Raw genomic sequence first — 21,150 nt, forward strand, 5'->3', positions numbered from 1 at the left:
TATTTTTATTACAGAGAGAAGGAGATACAGAGAGAAAGATCTTCTGTCTGCTGGTTCACCACCCCCGCCCCAAAGTAGCCACAATGGTGGCAGCTGTGGTAATGCAAAGTCAGGAGCCAGGAGCTGCTTCTGGATCTCTCACACAGGGGCAGGGTCCCAAGACTTTGGACCATTCTCTGCTACTTTCCCAGGCCACAAACAGGGACTGGATGGGAAGTGGAGGGACATGAACTGGTGTCCATATGTGTTTGCGGTGCAAAGCAAGGATTTAGCCACTGAGTTATCATACCAGACCCACCTGTCACCATTCTTATTTAACATTTTGCAGCACCACTTTCTAGTCCAGCCCACCAACTGGCCCAGTGTGCAAGCAGTACCACCAGGGGGCAACCCTGGCCTGCAATGTCTCCTGTGGGTCCACCCTCTCTGATGTCTCACAGACCTTGTCCCTGGTAGTAGATGCAGTGGGGCACTTCCCAGCTCCTCCCCTGGGATTGTGGTGTTACTGAATGGTGCCTGTGGGTGGTTCACAGCTGAGTACTTCTTTGAACACTATCTGTGGCCAGAGGGAGCTGTGTTGGTAAACTTGATGCTCGCTTCCTATGGGCAAGATATATCTAGTGACTGGTTGTTATAGGTGTGCAAAGACCTAGCCTCATTGTCTCACTCTGAGCCAATGCTGAGGGTCTACCCCAGTGCCTGAGTCCCTACAGGTTCAGCAAAGTGCAATGCAATTAAGCCTTCCCCCACTCTCCAATCTTGCCTCTTTTGTGGCCTGCTATCCAAGTCCTTCCCTGGTAAAGCTGCAGCAGGGGAAGTGCTATTCTGGAGTATGTTTCCAGCCAGAGGGAGTCCCCAAACTCAAGCTGGCTGCTGCCTTAGCCCCCAATCTGACTCTGATTCCATTTTTATCTTCCTCCACAGTGAAAGAATGCCAAACCATCTTTTTAAACACAGATATGATCCCATCACACCTCTGCGGAAAACCCTTTTAAGAAGCTCCTCACTGCTTTTAGAATGAAGTCCAAATCCTTCACAAGGCCTCCCGGGCTCTGCAGCATCTAGTGCCTGCCAATTTCTCTGGATTCACCCGTTTCCGTTCTCCTCTACTGTCCTAATGTTTCCTTTCAGTTTCATGAACACATCTGTGGCCTGCCTGCTTCAGCGCCTTGGCGTGTGTTGCTCCCAAAACTTGGAATCTCCATTCTGTCCACAAATCCAGGTGTGAACACTCACTCACCTGGTCAGTCTCCACTCATGTGACTTTAGGCTACCTGTTCCTGCGATGCCCAGCCCTTGTCCCTCTGCTGACTCAGGTACTTTACGAGATACCAGTAAAACCTCACTGTACCTGCCCTTCTGCTTCATAGATTCATCTCAGTCCAAATGGATTGCTGCATGAAGTGGGCATGTCTCTAACACATGTAGGACCTGGGGCAAGAGTGCAAATAGAGGCCTACAAGTCTTGTGTTCAAATATTCAGAATTTACAACTCAAGCTAACAGGCCATTAAATAAAACATGACTCTGGTATTATCCTGACAAATATATGATTTGTAATATTCTGGAAGCCCAGGTTCCATGTTGGGCTGTGCTTGTTCTTGATCAGAGTTGCTGTGGGAGCTGCAACCTGTGGCCTTTGGCTCTCAGCTGGGATCTTCTGACCTGGACACCATCTTCGACTGTGAGGCGCTTCCTGTGTAAGCATGGGCACCTGCTAGTTGCCCATCTCAACTTTGCCCATAGCCTCCTGCCAGCAGTCATCCTTTGGACTCAAGTGTGCGGATGCTAATTGTGTGGTCCTGCTGTGGGAGGGAGATAGGCTTTGGGGTGCATGTGGGGTTTAGTCTAGCAGTTAGGGTACCTTCATCAGGGGTCAGTACTGTGGCATATTAGGCTAAGTTTCCACGTGCAGCACCAGTATCCCATATGGGCACCAGTTCAAGTCCTGGCTATTTCACTTCTGATCCATCTCCTTGCTTGTGGCCTGGGAAAGCAGCAGAGGATGGTTCAAGTCCTTGGGCCTCTGCACCTACATGTGAGACCCAGAAGAATCTCCTGGTTCCTGATTTCAGATCAGATCAGCACTGGTTTTTGTGGCCATTTGGGGAGTGAACCAGCAGTTGGAATCTCCTTGCTATAACTCTGCCTTTCAAACAAAAATTATGTGTGTGTCTTTGTGTTTCCTTAAAAGGATATATATGTGTGTATACATAGTCATAAGGATATATATATATATATATATCCTTAAAAGCAGCCTACAGCATATATCGGAGTGACTGATTTCACTTTCAGGTGCCAGTCCCTGGCTTCCAACTTCCGCCCCACCAAGGCAGACCCTGAGAAGTAGCAGTGATGGCTTAAGTAATTGGATTCCTGCCATTTCTATGGCAGACTAAGAATGCTTCCTGACTTCTGGCCCCAGCCCCAGAACCCACCCTGGCCTGAGCATGGTGAGTGTTTTGACACAAGAACTAGCAGATGGGAACAAGCTGTTTCTAATATAAAAAGAAATGGACTGGGGCTCTTTGGACAAAGACTGCCTGGGTGTCTGGGGTATAGTCCTGTGGGATCTGGGATGGGCAGAGGAGTGTGAGACTCCTCCTTCCCTTGGGAGGGACTCAACTAGTGGACAGAGTGGAGGGTTTTTTTTTTTAAATAAATATTTATTTATTTTTATTGGAAAGATAGATTTACAGGGAGAAAGATTTTTCTATCTACTGGTTTGCTCCCCAGATGGCCACATGGGTAGAGCTGAGCCAATCTGAAGCCACGAACCATGAGCATCTTTGGATGAAGGGTTCCAAGGCTTTCAGTGATCCTTTACTGCTTTCCCAGGCCATAAACAGCAAAATGGATGGGAAGTAGAGGAGCCTGGACTTGAACTGGCATGCATATGGGATGCTGGCTCTTGGAGGTGAAGAATTAGCTTGTTGAGCCAATTCGTTAACCTTGAGAGTAGAGCTTTATAAAACTCAAGGCAGAGACAAAGCAGCTCTTGGTTGACTTGGAGGACAAGAATTCACCATTTCTCTGCTTCATCTGTAAGCCCCATGAAGGCAGGGTGGCATCACTTTCAGTTACTGAGGTTTCCAGTGTCTAGTGCAATGCCTGGAACAGAACAGGTGTCTACTAAATGCTTGTTTAGGAAATGCATGTGTAAGATTCATCAAAAAAAGGTTTGAGGATTTGGATCCATTACTGAAACTGTAGATACTAAGAGCTAGCACCAAGAAGGAGAACCGTATTTCCGTATTTTTGGTAAGATAAAATTTTAATGTATTTGGACAGCAAAGTTCCAGAGGGAGTGGGAGGGAGGGAGAGAGAGAGAGAAAATCATTTCCTGAAATGGCTGCAGTGTCTATTTTTTTCAAGACCAGCTTGACGCCAGAAGCCCAGAGCTTCTTCCAGGTCTCCCATGTGATTATAAGGGTCAAAGTACTTAAACTATCTTCCACTGTTTTTCTGGGCAAATCTATCATGGAGCTGGATCAGAAGTGGAGCAGCCAGGATTCCAACTGGTGCCTATAGAGAATATCAACATTGCAGATGGAGGTTCACATGATATGCCATTGTGTCATTCCCTCCAACCCACAGAACTGATTTAAAGGGATTCTTAAAATGGGGTGCAGGACAGAGGAGCTGAGGGGGCACCTTCTAGAATGCTCCCTCGTCTCATTTCCTTCCTGTTTGATTTCCACCGCTGTTCTCCAGGCCCTTTCTGTATGCGGTCCCTTGTTCCAATTTGTGCCAGCTCTGAAGGACCATTCCAGTCCCAGAATGCCTATGGAATCAGCAAAGTGTAATGCAGTTCAGCTCTCCACTTCTCCAGTCTCTCTGGCCACCTGCCCAAGTCCTCCCCGGTTTGAAGCTGCTGCAGGGGAGGGGAGTGTTTCTACCTCTTTGCCCCTTGTCCATTGCTCTCTGTCGTTTAACAATCCACCCATCTGCTTCTCAGCGTGTTTCTACTTTCTGGTTCCCAGTGTTATTTGCCTCTGTCCCTTTCTTTGTGTTTGCTGCTCTAGTCTCTTGGTCTTGTTTACTTCCCCTGTTATCTCTTACTCCTTTCCTGCTCCCTCCTGGAAGCTCCCCAAACTACCTCCCACCCCCATCTTTCAGTTCTCCTTAGTCCTTGTTCATCTCTTCCACTTACCTATATCCCTAGGTCTGCTTTAACCTAAGCCCCTAACTTGCTCTGTCCTCTGACTCAGGGCACACCCACTGCTTCCCATAGTCTCCTTGCCTCCCTCTGTCCTGTCACTCCTGGAGTCTTCCCAGCTTCATGTTTGTCATCAAGGTGTCCTTGAGCAAGGCGTTCACAGTATCCACCTCCCAGGTTCCAAGCATTCCTCTTGGGTGGTCTCCACCAGCTGTGTTGAGCCTGTCCTCCTTGTGCCCTTGGTCCTTTCATCTGGTCCAATCTGAACCCAGCCCTCACTCCCCCAATCCTTTTCTTGGGTTCACCGGTGCCTGGTCTGAGCCCCAATTGATCAGCTCAGCTCAGCTTGCCTGAGCTTATTTAGTCTGACTCCCTTAGCCCGTTAGCAGCTTAGCCCTCCCACCTCTCCTTTTGCATCCTCCAGTAAACAAGGGGATCAGCAGGGACTAGACAGCTGCTGGTTAGGGGACAAGTGTCTCATCAGGTCAGGGCAGCCGTGAAAGGGGTACCTCTCAACACTTCCCATCTTTCTTCAGCCAGGAAAATTCCTTTTAAAATATTTATTTTTATTGGAAAAGCAGATTTATAGAGAGAAAGAGAGACAGCAAGAAAGGTCTTCTGTCTACTGGTTCACTCCCCTAATGACTGCTGAGCCTATCTGAAGCCAGGAGCTTCTTCCAGGTTTCCTATGCAGGTGCAGGATCCCAAGGCTTTGGGCCATCCTCCACTGCTTTCCCAGGCCACAAGCAGTGAGCTGGATGGGAAGTGGAGCAGCTGTGTCACAAACTGGTGCCCACAAGGGATCCTGGCACATACAAGACAAAGATTTAACTATTTCGTCTTCGGGCCCAACCAAAAAAATTTTAGCCTGTCTTTCCTGGGGGACTTATTTTAATGAGTGACAATCCATGGGCCTGTGTTTGGGAAGTTTCCTGCCACCATTATTCCTCTTCCGGTCTTGAGGCCAGCCTCCCCCCTTCTGATTCTTCTGAGCAAATAGCATTAGATTCAGGGCAATTACCTGGAGAGCACTTCCTAGCTGAGGGAGGACCATGGTGTCTACTCCAGAAAACGGAGCTTCAGGCCTGGCAAGGGAGTGGTCTTGTCTGGGCTAGGTTTTATAATTTGTGTGTAGAAAGCATGGTGGAGGGCAGCACCATGGCTCAAGTGACTAACCCTCCCCTTGCAAGTACCAGAATCCCATATGGGCGCTGGTTCGTGTCCCTGCTGCTCTACTTCCCATCCAGTTCCCTGCTTGTGGCCTGGGAAGGCAGCGGAAGATGGCTCAAAGTCTTGGGACCCTGCATCCATGTGGGAGACCCAGAAGAAGCTTCTGGCTTTGACTTAGCTCAGCTCCGGTTATTGTGGCCACTTGGGGAGTGAACCAGCAGATGGAAGCTTTTTGTCTCTGTCTCTCCTTCTTACTATACAAAATTGCCTTTCCAATAAAAAAAAAAAAAAAGAATCTTAAAGAACAAAAAACAACAAGCATGGTAGGAGAGATTGCAGAAACTTGGGCTTCTCAGGCCAGTGGGTCTCAAACGTGTGTGTGTGTGTGTGTGTGTGTGTGTGTGTGTTTGGAGTTTGCCTGGAGAGTTGGTTAAAGGGTAGATTTCTGAACCTTATCTCTAGAGATATCAGCTCAGTTGGTGTGAGTTGAGCCAGAGAGTTGGTATTGCTATGAAGCCTACCAGCCTAGAGGCGTGGCTACTGCTGATGGTCTGGGAACCACACTTTGAGAAAATCTCAGACAATTCTGTATGCCCCAGCTCTCGCCCAACATCTAATGCACCTAATTGTTGGGACCAGCTTAATTGTGGGGATTGGTGATCACTGGGGCTGATGGGCCTCAGGATCCGTCTCTGGACTGAGAGAGAGGACCTGGGAATCCCAAAGCAGAGTTTGAAAGAGGGAATGTCCTGAGAAGGTAGGGAATGGCTTTTTAACTCTTGGAGTTCTATTCCAGTGCAGACCCTTGAATGGCTTCGGATAGGTTTAAACATCTCCTTAGCTAATTCTTAGTCTCCCTGTTCTAACTCCTACATGTGGATGATAACTCTAAGAGGTGTTAGGGGATTAGGCTGAAAATGTAGGTCATCCCCCAAGCCATCTGGGAACTGGGATGGGTGAGATGAGATGGGAAGAGGCACACACATGGGGGAGAGATGAGAGGAAGCAAAGGGCGTGTAAGGGCAGTACCCAAATGTCCCCCAGTGCCCTACAGGTGATTGTATTTCCATGTCCCCGATGGCTGGAGGGTAGAAAGAAAGATGCTGCTCTCCCCCACTTGCTCTTCGGTTCCTTCTCCCACCTTGGGCTGCCTGGCTGGGGTTCAGTCAGCTGGAATGGAGAGAAGATGAGGGGTCTGGAGATTCCTCAAGGGGGAACATTGCTTATCTTTCTGATGTGATGACTCTGAGGCCCTTAGTGGGGAAGATGCCTAAGGGGGCAGGAATAGGAAAGCCCACCTTGAAAATGGGAAACCCACCTTCTGAAGAGTGAGGATGAGTTTGAGAGAACTGTTCCCTGGAGACACAGGTGAGAAGCCTTAGAGCCTTGGGAGGAAGGGGTTCTGGAAGCTTGCCTAGCTCTCTTTTTCCGGACTGACAACTGAGGTTAAGTCCACAGACAGGGTGATGGTTGGGGTCCAGGTTGCTCTCTCTTCTGGCGAACGAAGAGCTTTGTTGGATTCTTAGAGAACAGACACACTTGATGTTTGTCCTTTCCTCTCTTCTCCCTCTCAACCACCCTCCACCCCAAGGCCAAGATATGCAAATGATCCTCTTACCTCATTGGCTGAGACCCAAGGCCTATCCCTGAGCTCAGGGAGCTGGCCCTTTAAGAGTGCCCCTGGGGCTGGGTGCTCAGGGGGCCTTGAGCGCAGAGGCACCCTGGCCTTGCTCCATGGGGCCGCCACTCTCTGGGAAAGCTCTGACTGCCTGGCCCTGACACTGACCGCACAGCATCTCGGCTGTCCCTAAAGTAAGTATGTCCAGGGCCTACCCGGGTGCCATGCCTCCCAAAGTCCCCTCCCACCACACCTGCTCCTTACTCTGTAGAGTATTTTCTGGAAGCCTCAAAACTCTTGCACTCTGCTCCACTTCCTCCCTGGCTGGCCTGACATCCCTCCATGTCAGCACATCAGAAAGATAAACAACCCTCGCAGCTTGCCCCTCTCTCCCTTCCTGTCCCCCTTCATCCAGTTCCTTCTGGGCACCTCTTTTGGCGTCACCATCTGTTCCCTGCTGGGGCCAATTCATTTAGCCCATGCCTTTGTCTCTGAGCTCGCTCTCTGTCCTCTTGAGCATGGGGGTCTCCGAGGAAAGGGCAGTGACCCTTTCCTGGCACAGGAAGAGAGACAGAGGCCTTGTTTTTCATCCTACTTCTCTGGGTTAGAGAGAAGGAGAAGCAACCGCAGAGCCCAAGCCACGGTTGTGAGCATGTCCTGCCTCAGGGTCTCAGGGGATAGCAGTAGGGCTGTTGGTAGCAGGATCTGGGCTGGAGCTTGGGATCTCTGAAAGTGTCCCTGGAGGCTATGGGGCCAGAGGCTCCTCAAGTGGACATGTGCTCCGCGGTCGACCAAGCAGAGTTCCTTGGTGACACACTGGGGATATCTGTGTTGGAGGTGAACAGATGGTTTGCTGAAGGACTCGCCAGATTGGTTCGCTCTTCTGCTTTGTGAATCTGTAAGAGGTTGGGAGGCACATTTCTCATCAATTCTCTGAGCTCAGAGCTCTCCCTGGTACCTCTCAGAGTTAGCATGCCACGCAACACCCTGGGGAACGTGAAGAAGGCTGCACGTGTCTAAATGCTTTTTGAACACAAGGGGAAGTAGGATCAGCAAGCAAAGGTGAACTGCTCAAGTTCACACAACGCAACAGGGCCTGAGTAGGAGGGACATTGATCTTTTCCTCCTGTCCCACCCTGATGATGAGCCTCAAAGGAAGAAGGTTGCTACGGAATCCCAATCTTTGTGGAATTGATTCCAGCTTTTCCTTAGAAAGTCTCTTGACTCTATACCAGGGAACTGATTGATTGATTAATCTGAGGAACGAATGTCATTGTTCGTCCTCAAGAGATGGAAATATAACACATCACCCTCCTAGAGAGCCTTAAAATTCAAGGCACACATATCTTCCATGGTCCCAAAAAATACACGTACTTTTTCACAGTTAATTAAGCAAAAATATTTTAATTGCTTGGAAGTGAAATGGTGCCTCTGGAGACGACAGAACATCTCAGTGTCCTCGCGCTAGAGTAGGCAGCACGGTGTGACTGTGGTTTTCAGAGAAACCAGTGTGTGTTGGGGGAGGGGTGTGCTGCTCCTCCTTGCCCCTTTGGTCTGCTTTTCGTCCCTCCCCTCTTCCCCCAACCCACTCCTGTCAGCCACCATTACCATGATTTTCCTGGAGTCTTAGTTCCAGGGCCTTGGGCTTTTGGGGAAGAGATATTGGACAAGGGGCCCTAGCAGGTAGCTTCCATATGCTCCAGAGGTCTTCTCTTGTCTGCAGATACACCCCATCCCCATCACTCAGCCTCAGAATGGCGCTGCCCCCCAGCCCCCTGGCTATGGAGTATGTCAATGACTTCGACCTTATGAAGTTCGAGGTAAAGCGGGAGCCATCTGAAGGGTGCACTGGCCCTCCCACAGCATCCCTGGGCTCCACTCCTTATAGCTCAGTGCCTCCCTCACCCACCTTCAGTGAGCCGGGCACAGTGGGCACCCCCGAGGACCCCCGGCCAGGCTTGGAGGAGCTGTACTGGCTGGCCACTCTGCAGCAGCAGCTGGGGGCTGGCGAAGCACTAGGGCTCAGTCCTGAGGAGGCGGTGGAGCTGCTGCAGGGCCAGGTACCCGTGGATGGGACCCAAGGCTTCTACACAGGGAGCCCAGAGGAGCCAGGAGCCCAGCACACACAGGTGAGTGATCAGCAAGCTAATGTAAGGGGCAGAGGGCAGAGGGAGGTGGCCAACCCAAGAGAGATCGCAGGGCTGCTAGAGACTGAGGAGGGGACATAAGGCACGGGAAGGGCAAGAGGGTCCTTGGAAGAACTCCCAGCAAACTCAACTCTGTGCTCACATAAGTCGGCTGAATCAGGAGGAGCAGGGAAAAGATAAAAGTGGACCGACAAGATGAAGAATTGAGAATTCCAGAAGGCTGGGGCAAAAGCAAGCAGGTGCATCCACCATGTGCAGAAACAGGGGAGAGGACAGAGCCAGACTCACTGGCTGGGAGGTTCCCTGCTTCCCCAGCGCCTGACCCTCTCAGGAAGGATTGAGACTCATCCTATTAATTACAGACCCAGATGGGGGTGTTGACAGCATTAGGATGTAATCCAAATCCTTTGAGGGTCACCGGGCTGAGGCCTTCAGGACAGGCAAGCGTAGCCCGGTGCAGGGTAGGGACAGTCCCTCTGGCCTCTGGTTCATTCATGGAAATATCCGATGCTGGGCAACCAGAGGGATGGAGGATGAACGCAGGGTTCAGCCGCGCTATTGGCTCACCTGCCTGGAGGCAGGGCCTACGATGAGGGCAGAGCCTATGGGGCACAGGTCCAGTGCGGCTGTTCGGCCCAGGGGCCAGTGCTGCTGTTTGGGCCTGGGGCAGGGCCTGCCTAGAGACTGCTTCCTTAGAAGGGGGTGGAAGCTCCGGACGGAGCTTTCCCAAGGGCAGGATCAGCCTGGGGTCCCGAGTGTGGAGCCTTGGGGAGGGGCGGTACAGGTCCCTACTCCTCAGCGGGTTAGGGGGAACCCTAACGTCCACCCGGTCCCTGCGCTCTTCCTCCACAGCTGGCTGATCGCTTTTCGGACGCGGCTCTGGTGTCGATGTCAGTGCGGGAGCTGAACCGGCAGCTGCGTGGCTGCGGGCGCGATGAGGCGCTGCGACTAAAGCAGAGGCGCCGGACGCTGAAAAACCGCGGTTACGCGCAGGCCTGTCGCTCCAAGCGGTTGCAGCAGCGTCGCGGACTGGAGGCCGAACGTGCCCGCCTGGCCGCCCAGCTGGACGCGCTGCGCGCTGAGGTGGCCCGCCTGGCCCGGGAGCGCGATCTCTACAAGGCTCGTTGTGACCGACTGACCTCCAGTGGTCCTGGCTCTGGGGACCACATCCAGTTCTTCCTCTGAGCCGTGATAGGGGTGGGAGGTGGTGGATGTGGGTGGGGGGGTGGGTAAGGAGGAGACACCTCCTAGGAGGCGGCTGTACCTTTGGATTGTTACCTAGCGCCTTCTGGCCCCATGAACTCCTTGTATGGTCACACAAATATCCCCAAACTTCCCTACCCCTCAAGGGACCCTCGAGATTAGATTGCAGGTCATTTTCTGACAAGGCATCCCCTTCCCTCCTGTAAATCATGCACAGAACCTTGGTTACTTGAGTACCCAATTCTACAGGGCCAGTGTTGGTGCTGGGTAGCAATGAATTGAGGCAAGGGACTGGTATCCATACCCCAGTTCCCAATCTGTAGTGCTTCAAGGCTGTTAGTAGTGAGGCTTGCTACTGCCCCATTTCACAGCTACTGAATATCCAAGATTTCAATTCCCAGCAGCAAGAGATGCAAATCTGCTGCAGAGGCATACGTCCAGGATACGTCCACGACTAGGAAATGTACCCCAGATGCTCCCAACCCGCCCACCCAGTGGTCTTGCAAGGAGCCAAAGGGGCAAAGGCAGGAGCAGTGAGCTCTGGGGGTGGACAGTGCAGGTGCAGACAGAGCCCTGGCAGGAGTCTGGAGCCCTGGGCACTCATCCCATCCCTGCCACCTTGAGCAAATCAATTGCTCCCTGGGTCTCGGTTACTTCATCGACTCTTCATTTGAGTGGATGACACCTGACACCTTTCCCAGTCCTGGCAGCTTCGCAGTGTGGGAGTCCCAAGGGCCTCCCCAAGGAGCCCAAGAGACAACCCCACCCGAAAGGGCCGCTATCCAGCTACAGCTTCCGGCCTCAACCTGGGCAGTGTGTGTCAGCAGCGCAGGTGAGCAGGCTTGGCTTTCCTGTGAGTTGTGGTCTTGGTGCATTGTGCTCCCCACAGACTGCGTGGGGCGCCCCTTATGAGAGCTCAACTGAGACTTTTCACAGCCAGCCCAGGAATGGAGAGAGTGCAGCTTTTATGAATTAAACTTCAAGTCCGGACAGAACTTGACTGCTACTGGCTATGTATTCTTGCAATTTAAGGAGAGTTCATTCTTTATCTGTGCTTCAGGCTACTGTTTTGTGTGTCTGTGCGTGGGAGAGAAAAGAGAGGAGAACGAGAGGCTAGTAAAGCCTTCACCTGAAGCCAAATGTTGAGTGGCACATCTCCATCTGGAACATGGGGGGGTGGGGAGGGTGGGCATTGGGCCAGATGGAGACCCTTCTCACCCCACTGCCAAATCCTAAAGGCAGCAGTGGTTGGACCTGTCAGTGGGTATTGGTGAGGTCTTCCAGTTGCCATGGTAACCCAGCTCTTGAGTTCAGCAGCCTAAGGGGAGGCTGGGTAGGGCCTCTAGGCAGAGCAGAGAGGCATTGGGCTGAGAACAGCCACCTCACCAGCCATTGTCATCTGTCCTCTAAGGGACATATTAATACATAAAAGAGAAGTGGTTGGCTGGTCGCTTGGGCATGGGGGAAGCGGCTCCCATATGTCTCTCTTCCTTTCTGCCCTCTCTGTCCGCCCCCTCCCCAGCTGTCTTTGCCCACGGGCAGTTCTTGTTCCCTCCTCCCCCTCCTCCAGCCCCGCTTCTGGCTTCTGCATGCAGGAGTCTGCAACATGAAGTCTCTCCTCCATCCCCCTAAGGGCTCCTCTCTTCTCTTCCTTCCCCACCAAGTTTCTTGGAGCCCTGAACCTCTGCCATGATGGCGGTGGCCAGAAGGGTCTAGGGTAGGAGGGGGCTTCCTGCCAGCCACCCAACTCTTCTTTCCTGTCTTAGATTTTACCTGTGTCCCTGCAATGTAGACCCACCACTTCTCCCATGCAGCTTTCTTACTTGAATGCACACAAGGGCAGAGACACTACCCAGGGACACCCGTGCACACAAATAGGCCCTGCAAACACACAGCTGGGATTCTGAGATGATGCACCAGGGTCACACAGCTCTACCTCAGATAAGGGCTGAACACAGTGGGGACTGAGAATGTGGGCTCTTTAGTCAGATGGACCTGGGTCCAAGTTCCAGTTCTACCCTAGTTCTTCTATGGCTATGAATGAGTTAAAACCAGGCTTTATCAAGAAAATGGTGCTGTGGGGAGGGGGAAGTTAATGATAAGTACCTAGCATTTAAACCAGCACTCCTCAGGAAGTCTGACACCTGCTGTGGTCACTGATGGGGTCCGGAGCCACTGGAGCCACACTTGTGGAGAGTCAGATGTGAACATCCAGGACAGGAAGGCTGTGTAGCCCTTATATGCCCCTCTGCATTCCTGACTGCCCCCTCCCTTCTTGGCCCGCCCCACAGCTGTGTGTAGGCTGGGGTTCCACCTCCGCCCTAGGGTGGGGGAACTCAGCAGGGCCACTCTGGTGACAGCTGCAAGAGGGTGTCAGCCTGTTCTCTTCATAGTCCCTTATTACCCCTATTCCCTGTAATCAACACCCCCATTGATGTTGGACCCCCTGGGGTTGGGAGGACGAAGGGGGTGCTTCTTGACTTTACTGGCACTGAGCTAGGGGTGGGAGTACTGCAGGGACCACAGATGCCTGGGAAGCTCTGTCTCAGATTCTGAAAGCTGCTGGGGTAGGGTATGGAGTTGGGGACTACTGCCCAGGGGACATCTGAGGCACCATCCGCAGAAGCTGGTAGGAGCAGTTCCTTTTATTAACAGCCAGAAAGTGGGGATAATTGAGGAAGGTCACTGAGGGGTCATGGGATTGCTGGGGATATAGGGCTCACAGAGATGGGGTCTGGGCCCATCACTCACTTCTAGGACCCAGAAGGCGGGGCTGGTCCAAGAGGCAGAGGCACTGGTCACTTGAATCACAGGGGTCAGGACAGGCACCTGCATGGGCAAGGGAGGTAGGGAGTGTCAAAGCATCTTCCTCTACACTCCACCAAGACTCCCTGGAGACCCCCTTTTGTATCCCCTGGCCCCTCAGTACTCACTCAGAGGCTGAGGGAGCATCCTTTTGGTGGGCTGTGGTCACGGGCTAGGGCTGGGTGTGGTGGTGGGCGTGTTGGGCCTGGGAGCCCCGGGACTGATGCCCTGGCTGGCGTAATACTCCACCACCTGTCGCGGCACCTCAGCCAGGACACACTTGGCAAGCGCAGAGGGGGCAGCCTGGCGTTGGTGTGAGGGTGAGGACTCAGTTGGGAGGTGGGTGTCAATGGGGGAAGGCAGGATCAGATGAGGGCAGGGCTGCTCCAGGACATCCACAGGGAGCAGAGAGAGAGGTCAGGTTTGGGGACACAAGGGTGTTGAGGAGGGGGTCACACTGGAGGACTCACATCCTTGAAGTCTCGGAAGGGCACGAACTGGACAATGTCACGGGCCGCAGGCACCCCTCGGGGGCATCGCAAGGGACCGTCATCACCGTCTAGCAGCCGCATGTCGGAGAAGTCGGCATTGCCTACGCCCACGATGATGATGGACATGGGCAGGCGAGAGGCACGCACGATAGCAGTGCGGGTCTCTGCCATGTCGCTTACCACACCGTCAGTGAGTACCAGCAGTACCGAGTACTTCTGCGGGTAGCAGAAGGGAAGGAAGGACTGAGGGTTTCTGAGTGCTGGGCAGGCCAGCACCAAGGACCCTCTAGGGGCAGTGCTGGGTTGTCTGTTGACTCCTCCTCACCGAGGCTTGGCCGGTGCTCTGCTCCCGCTGGGCTGGCCCAGCCACTCGGTTGATGATGGGAGCCACGTTTGTAGGGCCATAAAGCTGGATCTGGGGCAAGCAGCGACGGTAGGAGGCGATGACCCCTGAGATCTCTGTGGGCAAGCAGAAGCAGAGGGTAGACAGTCCTCCCTCACATTCCATAGGGCAGAGTGAGCTCCCTGGGGTCATAGGAACTGGTCAGCCTTCCCCATCACCTCCAACTTTCTCATTTCAACTCAGGGGTCCTCATGGCTGGAAGCTTTAGTAACAAAGGCAGAGCTTGAATGGGTGGAAGGAAGGGTACTGAGATGTGGCAGGCAGTGTGTGCTTCTGTAAGCAGTGTGCAGGTCTCTGCTAGGAGCCTGTGTGAAGTTGGTAGAAACCTCTCCAGGAAAAAGATACACACACACACATACATGCACACAGGTCTTCCATTCACTGGTTCACTGCTTCCCCCACCAAATACCCACAACTGCTACCCTGGATCAGGTTGAAGCCAGGAGCCCTGAAATCCTATGTGGGTGGCAGGGACTCAAGGACTTGAGTAACTATTTGCTACCTCCAAGGATATGGTAGCAGGATCCCGAATGGAGAGTGTAATAGGTAGGGCTCAAATCAAGTACTCTGATAGGAGTTGTAGGCATCCCAAGCCACAGCTTAACCCACTGTACCACAACATCTACCCCAGGATAGTGTCGGGGAGAGGGGCAGGGTTGAAGGTGGGTTTCTGCCATTTACCATCACATTCAGGGTTTTCTGGGTCAAAGTTGATAGCAAAATCATGGGACACCTGTGAAGGTAAAGTGAGGTGGTAACAGGATGACTTTGGTTTCTGGCTGACTCCACTCCCATCTCCTCCCTCCTATGTACACCCAACTAACCTCAAAGTTGGGAGGGATTCGAGCCCCAAAGCCGAAAGCTGGAAACCGCTTATCACTGAAGAGAAGAAAAGGCCTTGGCTTTTATGGGACAAGCTCTCTCTGCTTGTTCTGCTCCCTGCTTCCCCCACGCCCCTTCCACCTCCTCCCACCTGTCGTAATCCTGGCAGATGCCTCCCACTGCACGCAGGGCCTGCAGGTAGTGGTTGGGCTGGCGTGGGCTGAGACAGTGAAGGGATTGGCTGCTCCTTGGGTCCCCATTGGAGGCAGTGAAGTCAATAGCCACCTGGTAAAGGTGGAGGTGGAGGTGAGAAAGGGTTGCACTGAAACACAGTGCAGAGGGGCCGGGCAGAGCTCAGATCCACAGGGCCCACCTTGAGGAGTCTGGGACAGCCCAGGGGGCTTCATCAAGGGATGGGATGGGATGGAATGGGATGGGATGGGATATGGTTGAGGTCTAAGGGGACACTGGTAAGGTTCATGAGTTGTCTGAGGAGGGCCGATGGGTTTGCAGGTCCCTCCCCTCTTGCCTGTGCCCTGGCCCCTAAGCCTTTACCGTGAAGCTAATCTGGCAGCCACCCATGATGTAATCCAGAAAAGTGTGTACCTTCTCCACCTGGTGGGAAGGGAGAGGTAAAGGGAGGCGCTCGGGTGATCCTCAGTAGACAGAGAGCTTTGGTAGGGTTTCTGTGGGGGACATGGCAAGGTTTTGAGGCTTTGGTTGGGGTGAGATAGGGCAAGGGCTCTAAGACTCCAGAAATCCTTGAGTCAATGGTAGCAGGGTTGGCTTTGTCTGAGACCATGGTAGAGCAGGGGCCGGGCAGGGGGTAGAGGAAGAGCTGGGAGTTACCGTGCACTGGGCCAGCACCACTGTCCCTGAGCTCTTGTAATTCTTCTTCTTGTCCCGGTACTTGGGGTTGATACAGTCCCATTGCATCTAGACCCCAGCCACCCAATAAGCTCATGGTCACTGGTTCATCAAAGAGGCCACTCATACCCTTGTCCAGCATGGTGTCCCAGAGCAAGATCCCCCATCCCCTCTCCCCCCCACCCCAATATTGGTTGTTGGCTTGGATCTGGGTATTTACCACCCTCTCCACCTCCCATCACCTACAGTAGTCTCTTCAGCATCACCCTCAGGAGTCTCCCAGGAATCTGGGTAGGGTTCAGGGTGGGGATCTTTGTGGCACCTCCTGCCCAGGGTTTGCTGTCCCCTCCTGCATCTCCTGGAAAGTGCTGGTGAATTCGCCGATGAAGTCGTGCTTCCCACTTGAGTCATAGTCATACACCAGGAACTGAGAAAGTAGGGGACAGTGGGGTCAGAGGCAAGATCAAGGTCAAGGTCAGGTATGCCCGCAGTGGCTGATGGGACTGGGGAGCATCCATACATTCATGTGGTCACTGTTTCCAGGGTCAGATGTCCTCAACCTGCCCCTGAGCGGCCACCCCCTGACCTTTGTTCTTTGGTTCAGCCTGGCAAGGGACTTTGGCCTCTGATAAAAAAGCACCCAAGTGAGGAGTTTTCATCTGAGCTGGGAACTGTTGTTATCCCACAGTGAGAAAGGATCAGTAGGCAGGGTGGAGGACTCAGGGGAAAGTCACAAGAAGCAGAGTACACCTGCATGGCTGGGGCGTCACCTTGAGGGGCCGGTGGACATCACAGCTACAGAGGGAGTGCAGGGACAGGCGGAAAGGCTCCCAGCTGGGGTTCAAGTTGTTCTTCACCACCTTGGAGAGGCACCAAGGAGCTGGTTACCTCCTCTCCATTTTCCCCATTCTGTTCTACATCCATCCCTATAGCCCCTGGTGCCAACCTCGGTCCTCCACACTAACTGGTCGTTCTGGTCCCCGTTGGTCTTGTAAATCTCCATGAAAGGATCAGACTTGCTGAACAGGTCCTGGGGGACAGGGGAGGAGAAAAACACTCAGGGTGGCATCAGGGAGGGTGGACAAGGAGTAAGGGAGGGAGAAGGGAGAGCTATGAGCCCCTGCCGTCTGTCTGGTAGGGGAGGCTTGAGTCTATCAGGGGCAATGGCAACCTGGGCTCGGAGCTCCCACCTTGTTGTCTAGCTTGTGAGCTCTGAAGGTGAGCTGCACATAATCGTTGGTACCAGACACCTCCTCGGCCACGATCTGCAAGGGAGGCACAAGTGGCAGGACCCCCTGCTTACTCCCACCACCACAAAGGCCACCCTCTGTCCTTTCCGTTAGGTGAGGGCAGACTCCATGGATTCCATATGTAATAGAAGTGAGCTTGCCTACCGTGATTGTGGACTTGCCCGCAGTCTTCCCGTTCTTTAGCAGTAATGGCTTGGTGACCTTGGTTTGTGATACAATCTGGGGATGGAGGTGGAGGGAGAGCTGGCTGTGTTGCTGTCACAAGTGCCCAGGAAGCTTGGCTCTTTGGGGTTGGATTCAATTCCTACAGCAGCTTTAAGAGCCCCTCTTCCCATTTTTCTGATGGAGGAATAAGACTCAGAGAGGTTAAGTAACTCATTCAGGGCTGCACAGCCAGTGACCAGTGGAGAAGGGCCCCAAACCTGGGTCGGATTAGCTGGACTAACTCCAGAGGCAGAAGTTGATGTAGGTGGGAAGGGGTGGGTGGGAATGCAGACCTGGCCCAAGGTACACTCTGTAGAGCCCAAGAAGTTGTCATTTCGGGGACTGGTGGCTCCGTCCTCAGCATCAAACACGTGGAACTGCAGGGGCTGCTTCTCCTCGAAGAAATACTCAAGGGCCAGCACCCGGGAGAAGACTGGGCTGGAGCAGGAGCGAAGCACCTCTGTGCGCTCTACCTGCAGCCAGAGGGTAGGTGACGGTGCTCTGGGAACCGAGGCACCTGCTCCCTGTCCAGGGTCACACTGCTTAGCTTGAGCTAGGGTTATTGCCACCCCATTGAGTGCCATACTCTCTACCCTTATGAGGTGTCCCACTCTCTCTGGGACTCTGGGCTTGTAAAGCCCTGAAATGATTTGTGCTCAGGATGATGTCACATCCACCCCCACGGTTACCCACAAGCTTGCACTCTCCTAGGCTATCATTGGCCCCACTTGCCCATCCCACTGCTGGGGCTTACCCAGGAAGCAAGTTAAGAAAACATCTCAGCGGTTCCTACCTCTACCCACTGCTCATCAGAGAAGAGCTTGAGCAGCACACAAGGGTGGGGCTTGGTGAGCGTGTCTCGGTCCAAGAGGCCGTGGCAGGACACCCGCAGCTCGACCCGTGAAGCCCCCAGCGTCATGGCTGGCGGCTCAGGCACCCAGGCCATCTCAGGGTCCGACATGTCACTGTGAGGACAGAGCAGCTGGCCTGGATGCTGCAGAGGATGCACATGTTAGGGAAAGGGTGTGTCTTCTGGGGGGCAAGCTCCATCCTCTTCTGTCCATTGCCCGAGTGTGTATATGGACTGACGTCCTGCTTCCCCTGAGCTCTGAACCCCTGAGCTTGTGTCACTCCTGGTTGCCCAGATGTGTTGCAGGTGCATGATGGAGCAGGCTGGAGGGCTGCGGGTGGATGGGTGGAGAGGTTCCTGGCAGTCTTGGCTCCCAGGCCATCGATTGATTCATGCTTTCCGCTGCCTCAGCATCTTCCGCTAGTTCCCGACTGTTGTCTGAGCCAGCTCTGCACTCAGGGCCTTGGCGCAAGGGAGCTGAACTGGGGCAAGGGGGTGGGGAGGTCTGGAGAGGGAGGACCTTGCAAATGAAGTCTGCAGTGGGCAGAAGGAGTCAGGTTGGAAGGTGCTCTGCAGGGCCGGCTGGCCTTGTGGGCTCCCTACCCCCACTCACCTTGGGGTTGACTGATGGAGAAAGGAAGGGGCCACCTGAGCGGCAGGACCAGGGCACCACTGGCAGCTGGCAGCGCCTGCAGCCTCCTAGCGGGAGGCTCCCACTATGAGGAGCCCCGTGCAGCGCTCCTCCCCGCCTCCCCTGTTGCCACACTTCTTGGCAGCACCAGCACCGTCTCTTAGCGACAGGATTTTGGGGGAGCCGCGCGCGCACGGCCCCTTCCAGGCTGCCCTGTGGGATGCATACGCGCCTCCCTCCCCCCAGCAGTGGTACCAAGCCTCCAGCAGCAGCAGGCAGGGTCAACCCGCCGGTCGCTCCATCTATATCCCTGTCTGTCCTGATCTCAGGGTGAGACTGCCTGATTCCACGTCCTGCTCCCCAGAGTGAGTGTGTGTTGGTCTTGAGTGCCCCACCCTCTGTGTCTGTCCGCTCCTGGTCTTGTGTGTCTGTCTCCAGGAGGGTGTGACGGCTCCTGGACCCCACTCCTCAGGACCCTTACCGGCCTGGGACCCTACCCCCATCTTCCCAACAGGTGACTTTCTGAGTATGTGAGGGAGGGTCTGGGCTCAGGGGGATTCTGCCTTCCAGCCACCGGTCTCCCAATTCTTATGCATTCTCCTCCCCTCTACCCCGCCAAGACAGGTGGGGACATGTGGTCCTTGATGAGGGGATCACCAGGGATGGGGACTTTGAGGCTGGAGGAGATGTTGTCATGGAGACTGGGTCAGGTTGGGCAGGGCCGGGGCTGGGCTGGAGAGGAAGGGTGGGCTTACCTAGGATCTTGGTCCTCAGCCGGTCGGGGGGTGCTCCTCTGGCTCTGGCTCTATGGCTTTGGCCCTCACTCCCTTGCTGCTCCAGCCGCTGGTGCAGGCTCCGGCTCTGGCTCCGCTGCTATTTATGGGGCCTGGCTGGGGAGGGGTGGGGGGGCTGGAGCAGCAAGCTCCCCCCGCCCCCCCCTCCTTGCACAGACGTGTGGGGAGGGAGAGGAGGGAAGAGGGGAGGGGCAGGGCCACTGCCTGGGAGGAGGGCGGGCTGGTGAGGCTGAGGCAGGACCCCCTGCAGACACAGTGACACACATCTTCTCCTTCACACCACACCCACACCCAGAATCTACAGAGGCACACGCGGCAGTGTGTGTGCGTGCACACATGCACACATCCACACAGAGCTATGGTGGGGACACACACACATACACACACACACACACACATATACCCAGGCTTCCGGACTCACACATCCCCACATGTACAGGCACCAGCATGTAAACTCACTGCGACACCATGGCAGTCGCAGCCTTGACACATACCCAGGCTCACATTACTACACTTCTTAAGGAAGATTGCAGTCCCAGGTAAGAGCACCCTGGGCTGTCCTTGTCACACACACACACACACACACACACACACACACACACACGCTCATCTGTACTTTGCCAGCCAGGTGGTGGGTTCTGAGGCCCCAGGCTGTCTCTCCCCATCACCTTTTTGTGAGGAGACTTGGGTATTGGATATGACTGTTTTGGGACCCCACAACCTCATATTCTGCATTAGGGGGCTGCACAGTGGGGGCATGGACTAAGCCACCTTCCTGGTGCCACAGGGTATCCAACGCTACCCCCACTCCCCCACACCATGATTCAACTCAGATGGCCACATCCTTGTGGGAGGGGCTGTCCACCACAGATCTTGCGGAAAGGAGACTGCTTGTCCCCCCCCCCCCCCCCGCTGAGGTCACAGAAAGATCTGAGAGATTGCCTGCGGAGCTACTAGCCATGAGGGAAGGACCTGGGCACATGGTGTTCTGGGAGGTGTGGCGGAGAGCGCTCTCCTGGACACCTTTACTCTCCACCCCCGCCCTACGCTCTCTGCTGCTAGAACTAGGACTCTTGCCCTCTGCAGCATCTGACGCGGGTGCCAGGCCTGGTGGCAGGTCCTGGGGCTCATCAGGTGATTAAGACATAGCTGCCCCTGCCCCTCCCCCCATGCCTGGAGGAGGGAGACTGTGGGGAGCAGAGAGACATAGAGACGATTAGCCTATGCACAACACCCAAAGTGTGACAAGATCCAGGCTAAGGACCCGGCCGGGTGTGGTGGGGACAGTGAGGGCAGGTCCAATCTGAAGCAGTAGCGAAGGCATCAGGAAGGGCTTCCCAGAGGAAGAGGCTGTTGAGCAGGCTCTGTTGTTGAGTGCCAAGATGCTGCTTGTCAGGACACCAGTTGGAAACGATTCATTTCATTATTGATCCTCTTATGCCACGGAGACTTCTGCTCACTGACAAGCTACGCAACTGGTGAGGTTGTTAGCTCCTGAAGGTGCCCCCGGAATGACTCACAGCGCGTGACACAGTGAGTGCTGCGCGCGTGCACACACAGAGTTTCTCCTGATATAGGGCGGTCTTCCAATCCCATCATGTCCCCAACAGCTGGACACACACACAAACATATTAATGCTGGCTCTGTGACTAACACCTTCCCCACAGCTCAGCTCTGCTTGACCCTGCACACAGCACCCACCCTCACTGGGTGACCCATGGGCCCCTTGCCCTTGTT

The 21,150-nt window shown here is 54.1% G+C and overlaps 2 protein-coding genes across 3 annotated transcripts; one reads left to right on the plus strand and one right to left on the minus strand.

Moving 5' to 3' along the window:
• Positions 1-8,700: 8,700 nt before the first annotated feature.
• Positions 8,701-10,278, plus strand: NRL (neural retina leucine zipper). Its single transcript, XM_040969721.1, has 2 exons — positions 8,701-9,075; positions 9,946-10,278. The coding sequence occupies exons 1-2, from the start codon at positions 8,701-8,703 to the stop codon at positions 10,276-10,278; spliced, it is 708 nt and encodes a 235-aa protein (XP_040825655.1).
• A 2,656-nt stretch (positions 10,279-12,934) lies between these two features.
• On the minus strand, positions 12,935-18,116 carry CPNE6 (copine 6). 2 transcript variants are annotated; one of them, XM_040968694.1, is made up of 16 exons: positions 17,932-18,116; positions 17,432-17,611; positions 17,079-17,153; positions 16,875-16,949; positions 16,631-16,714; positions 16,455-16,544; positions 16,007-16,111; positions 15,667-15,753; positions 15,373-15,432; positions 14,969-15,102; positions 14,820-14,874; positions 14,677-14,728; positions 13,918-14,051; positions 13,572-13,808; positions 13,230-13,404; positions 12,935-13,125 (listed from the first exon to the last, which is right to left on the minus strand). In XM_040968694.1, exons 1-15 carry the CDS (start codon positions 18,097-18,099, stop codon positions 13,267-13,269), a joined length of 1,674 nt encoding a protein of 557 aa, XP_040824628.1. In that variant the 5' UTR covers positions 18,100-18,116; the 3' UTR covers positions 12,935-13,125; positions 13,230-13,266. The 2 variants fall into 2 exon arrangements, with proteins under 2 accessions (XP_040824628.1, XP_040824629.1); XM_040968695.1 differs by having other exon boundaries at positions 13,572-13,805; positions 17,932-18,103.
• Between the last annotated feature and the right edge of the window lie 3,034 nt (positions 18,117-21,150).

This window comes from Ochotona curzoniae, unplaced genomic scaffold, assembly GCF_017591425.1.
Source record: "Ochotona curzoniae isolate NIBS_2020 unplaced genomic scaffold, NIBS_Ocur_1.0 scaffold_4701, whole genome shotgun sequence".
Lineage (NCBI taxonomy): Eukaryota > Metazoa > Chordata > Mammalia > Lagomorpha > Ochotonidae > Ochotona > Ochotona curzoniae.

Excerpts from the sequence above, each read along its gene's own strand:
- CPNE6 (XM_040968694.1), bottom strand. The coding sequence starts at position 18,099 with ATGTCGGACCCTGAGATGGCCTGGGTGCCTGAGCCGCCAGCCATGACG. Across the intron at positions 17,154-17,431 it reads CAGAGTGTACCTTGGGCCAG|ATTGTATCACAAACCAAGGT; the intron begins GTCTGCATTCCC and ends CTCCATCCCCAG. Across the intron at positions 14,875-14,968 it reads ATCTGCCAGGATTACGACAG|TGATAAGCGGTTTCCAGCTT; the intron begins GTGGGAGGAGGT and ends TCTTCTCTTCAG.
- NRL (XM_040969721.1), top strand. The coding sequence starts at position 8,701 with ATGGCGCTGCCCCCCAGCCCCCTGGCTATGGAGTATGTCAATGACTTC. Across the intron at positions 9,076-9,945 it reads CAGGAGCCCAGCACACACAG|CTGGCTGATCGCTTTTCGGA; the intron begins GTGAGTGATCAG and ends CTTCCTCCACAG.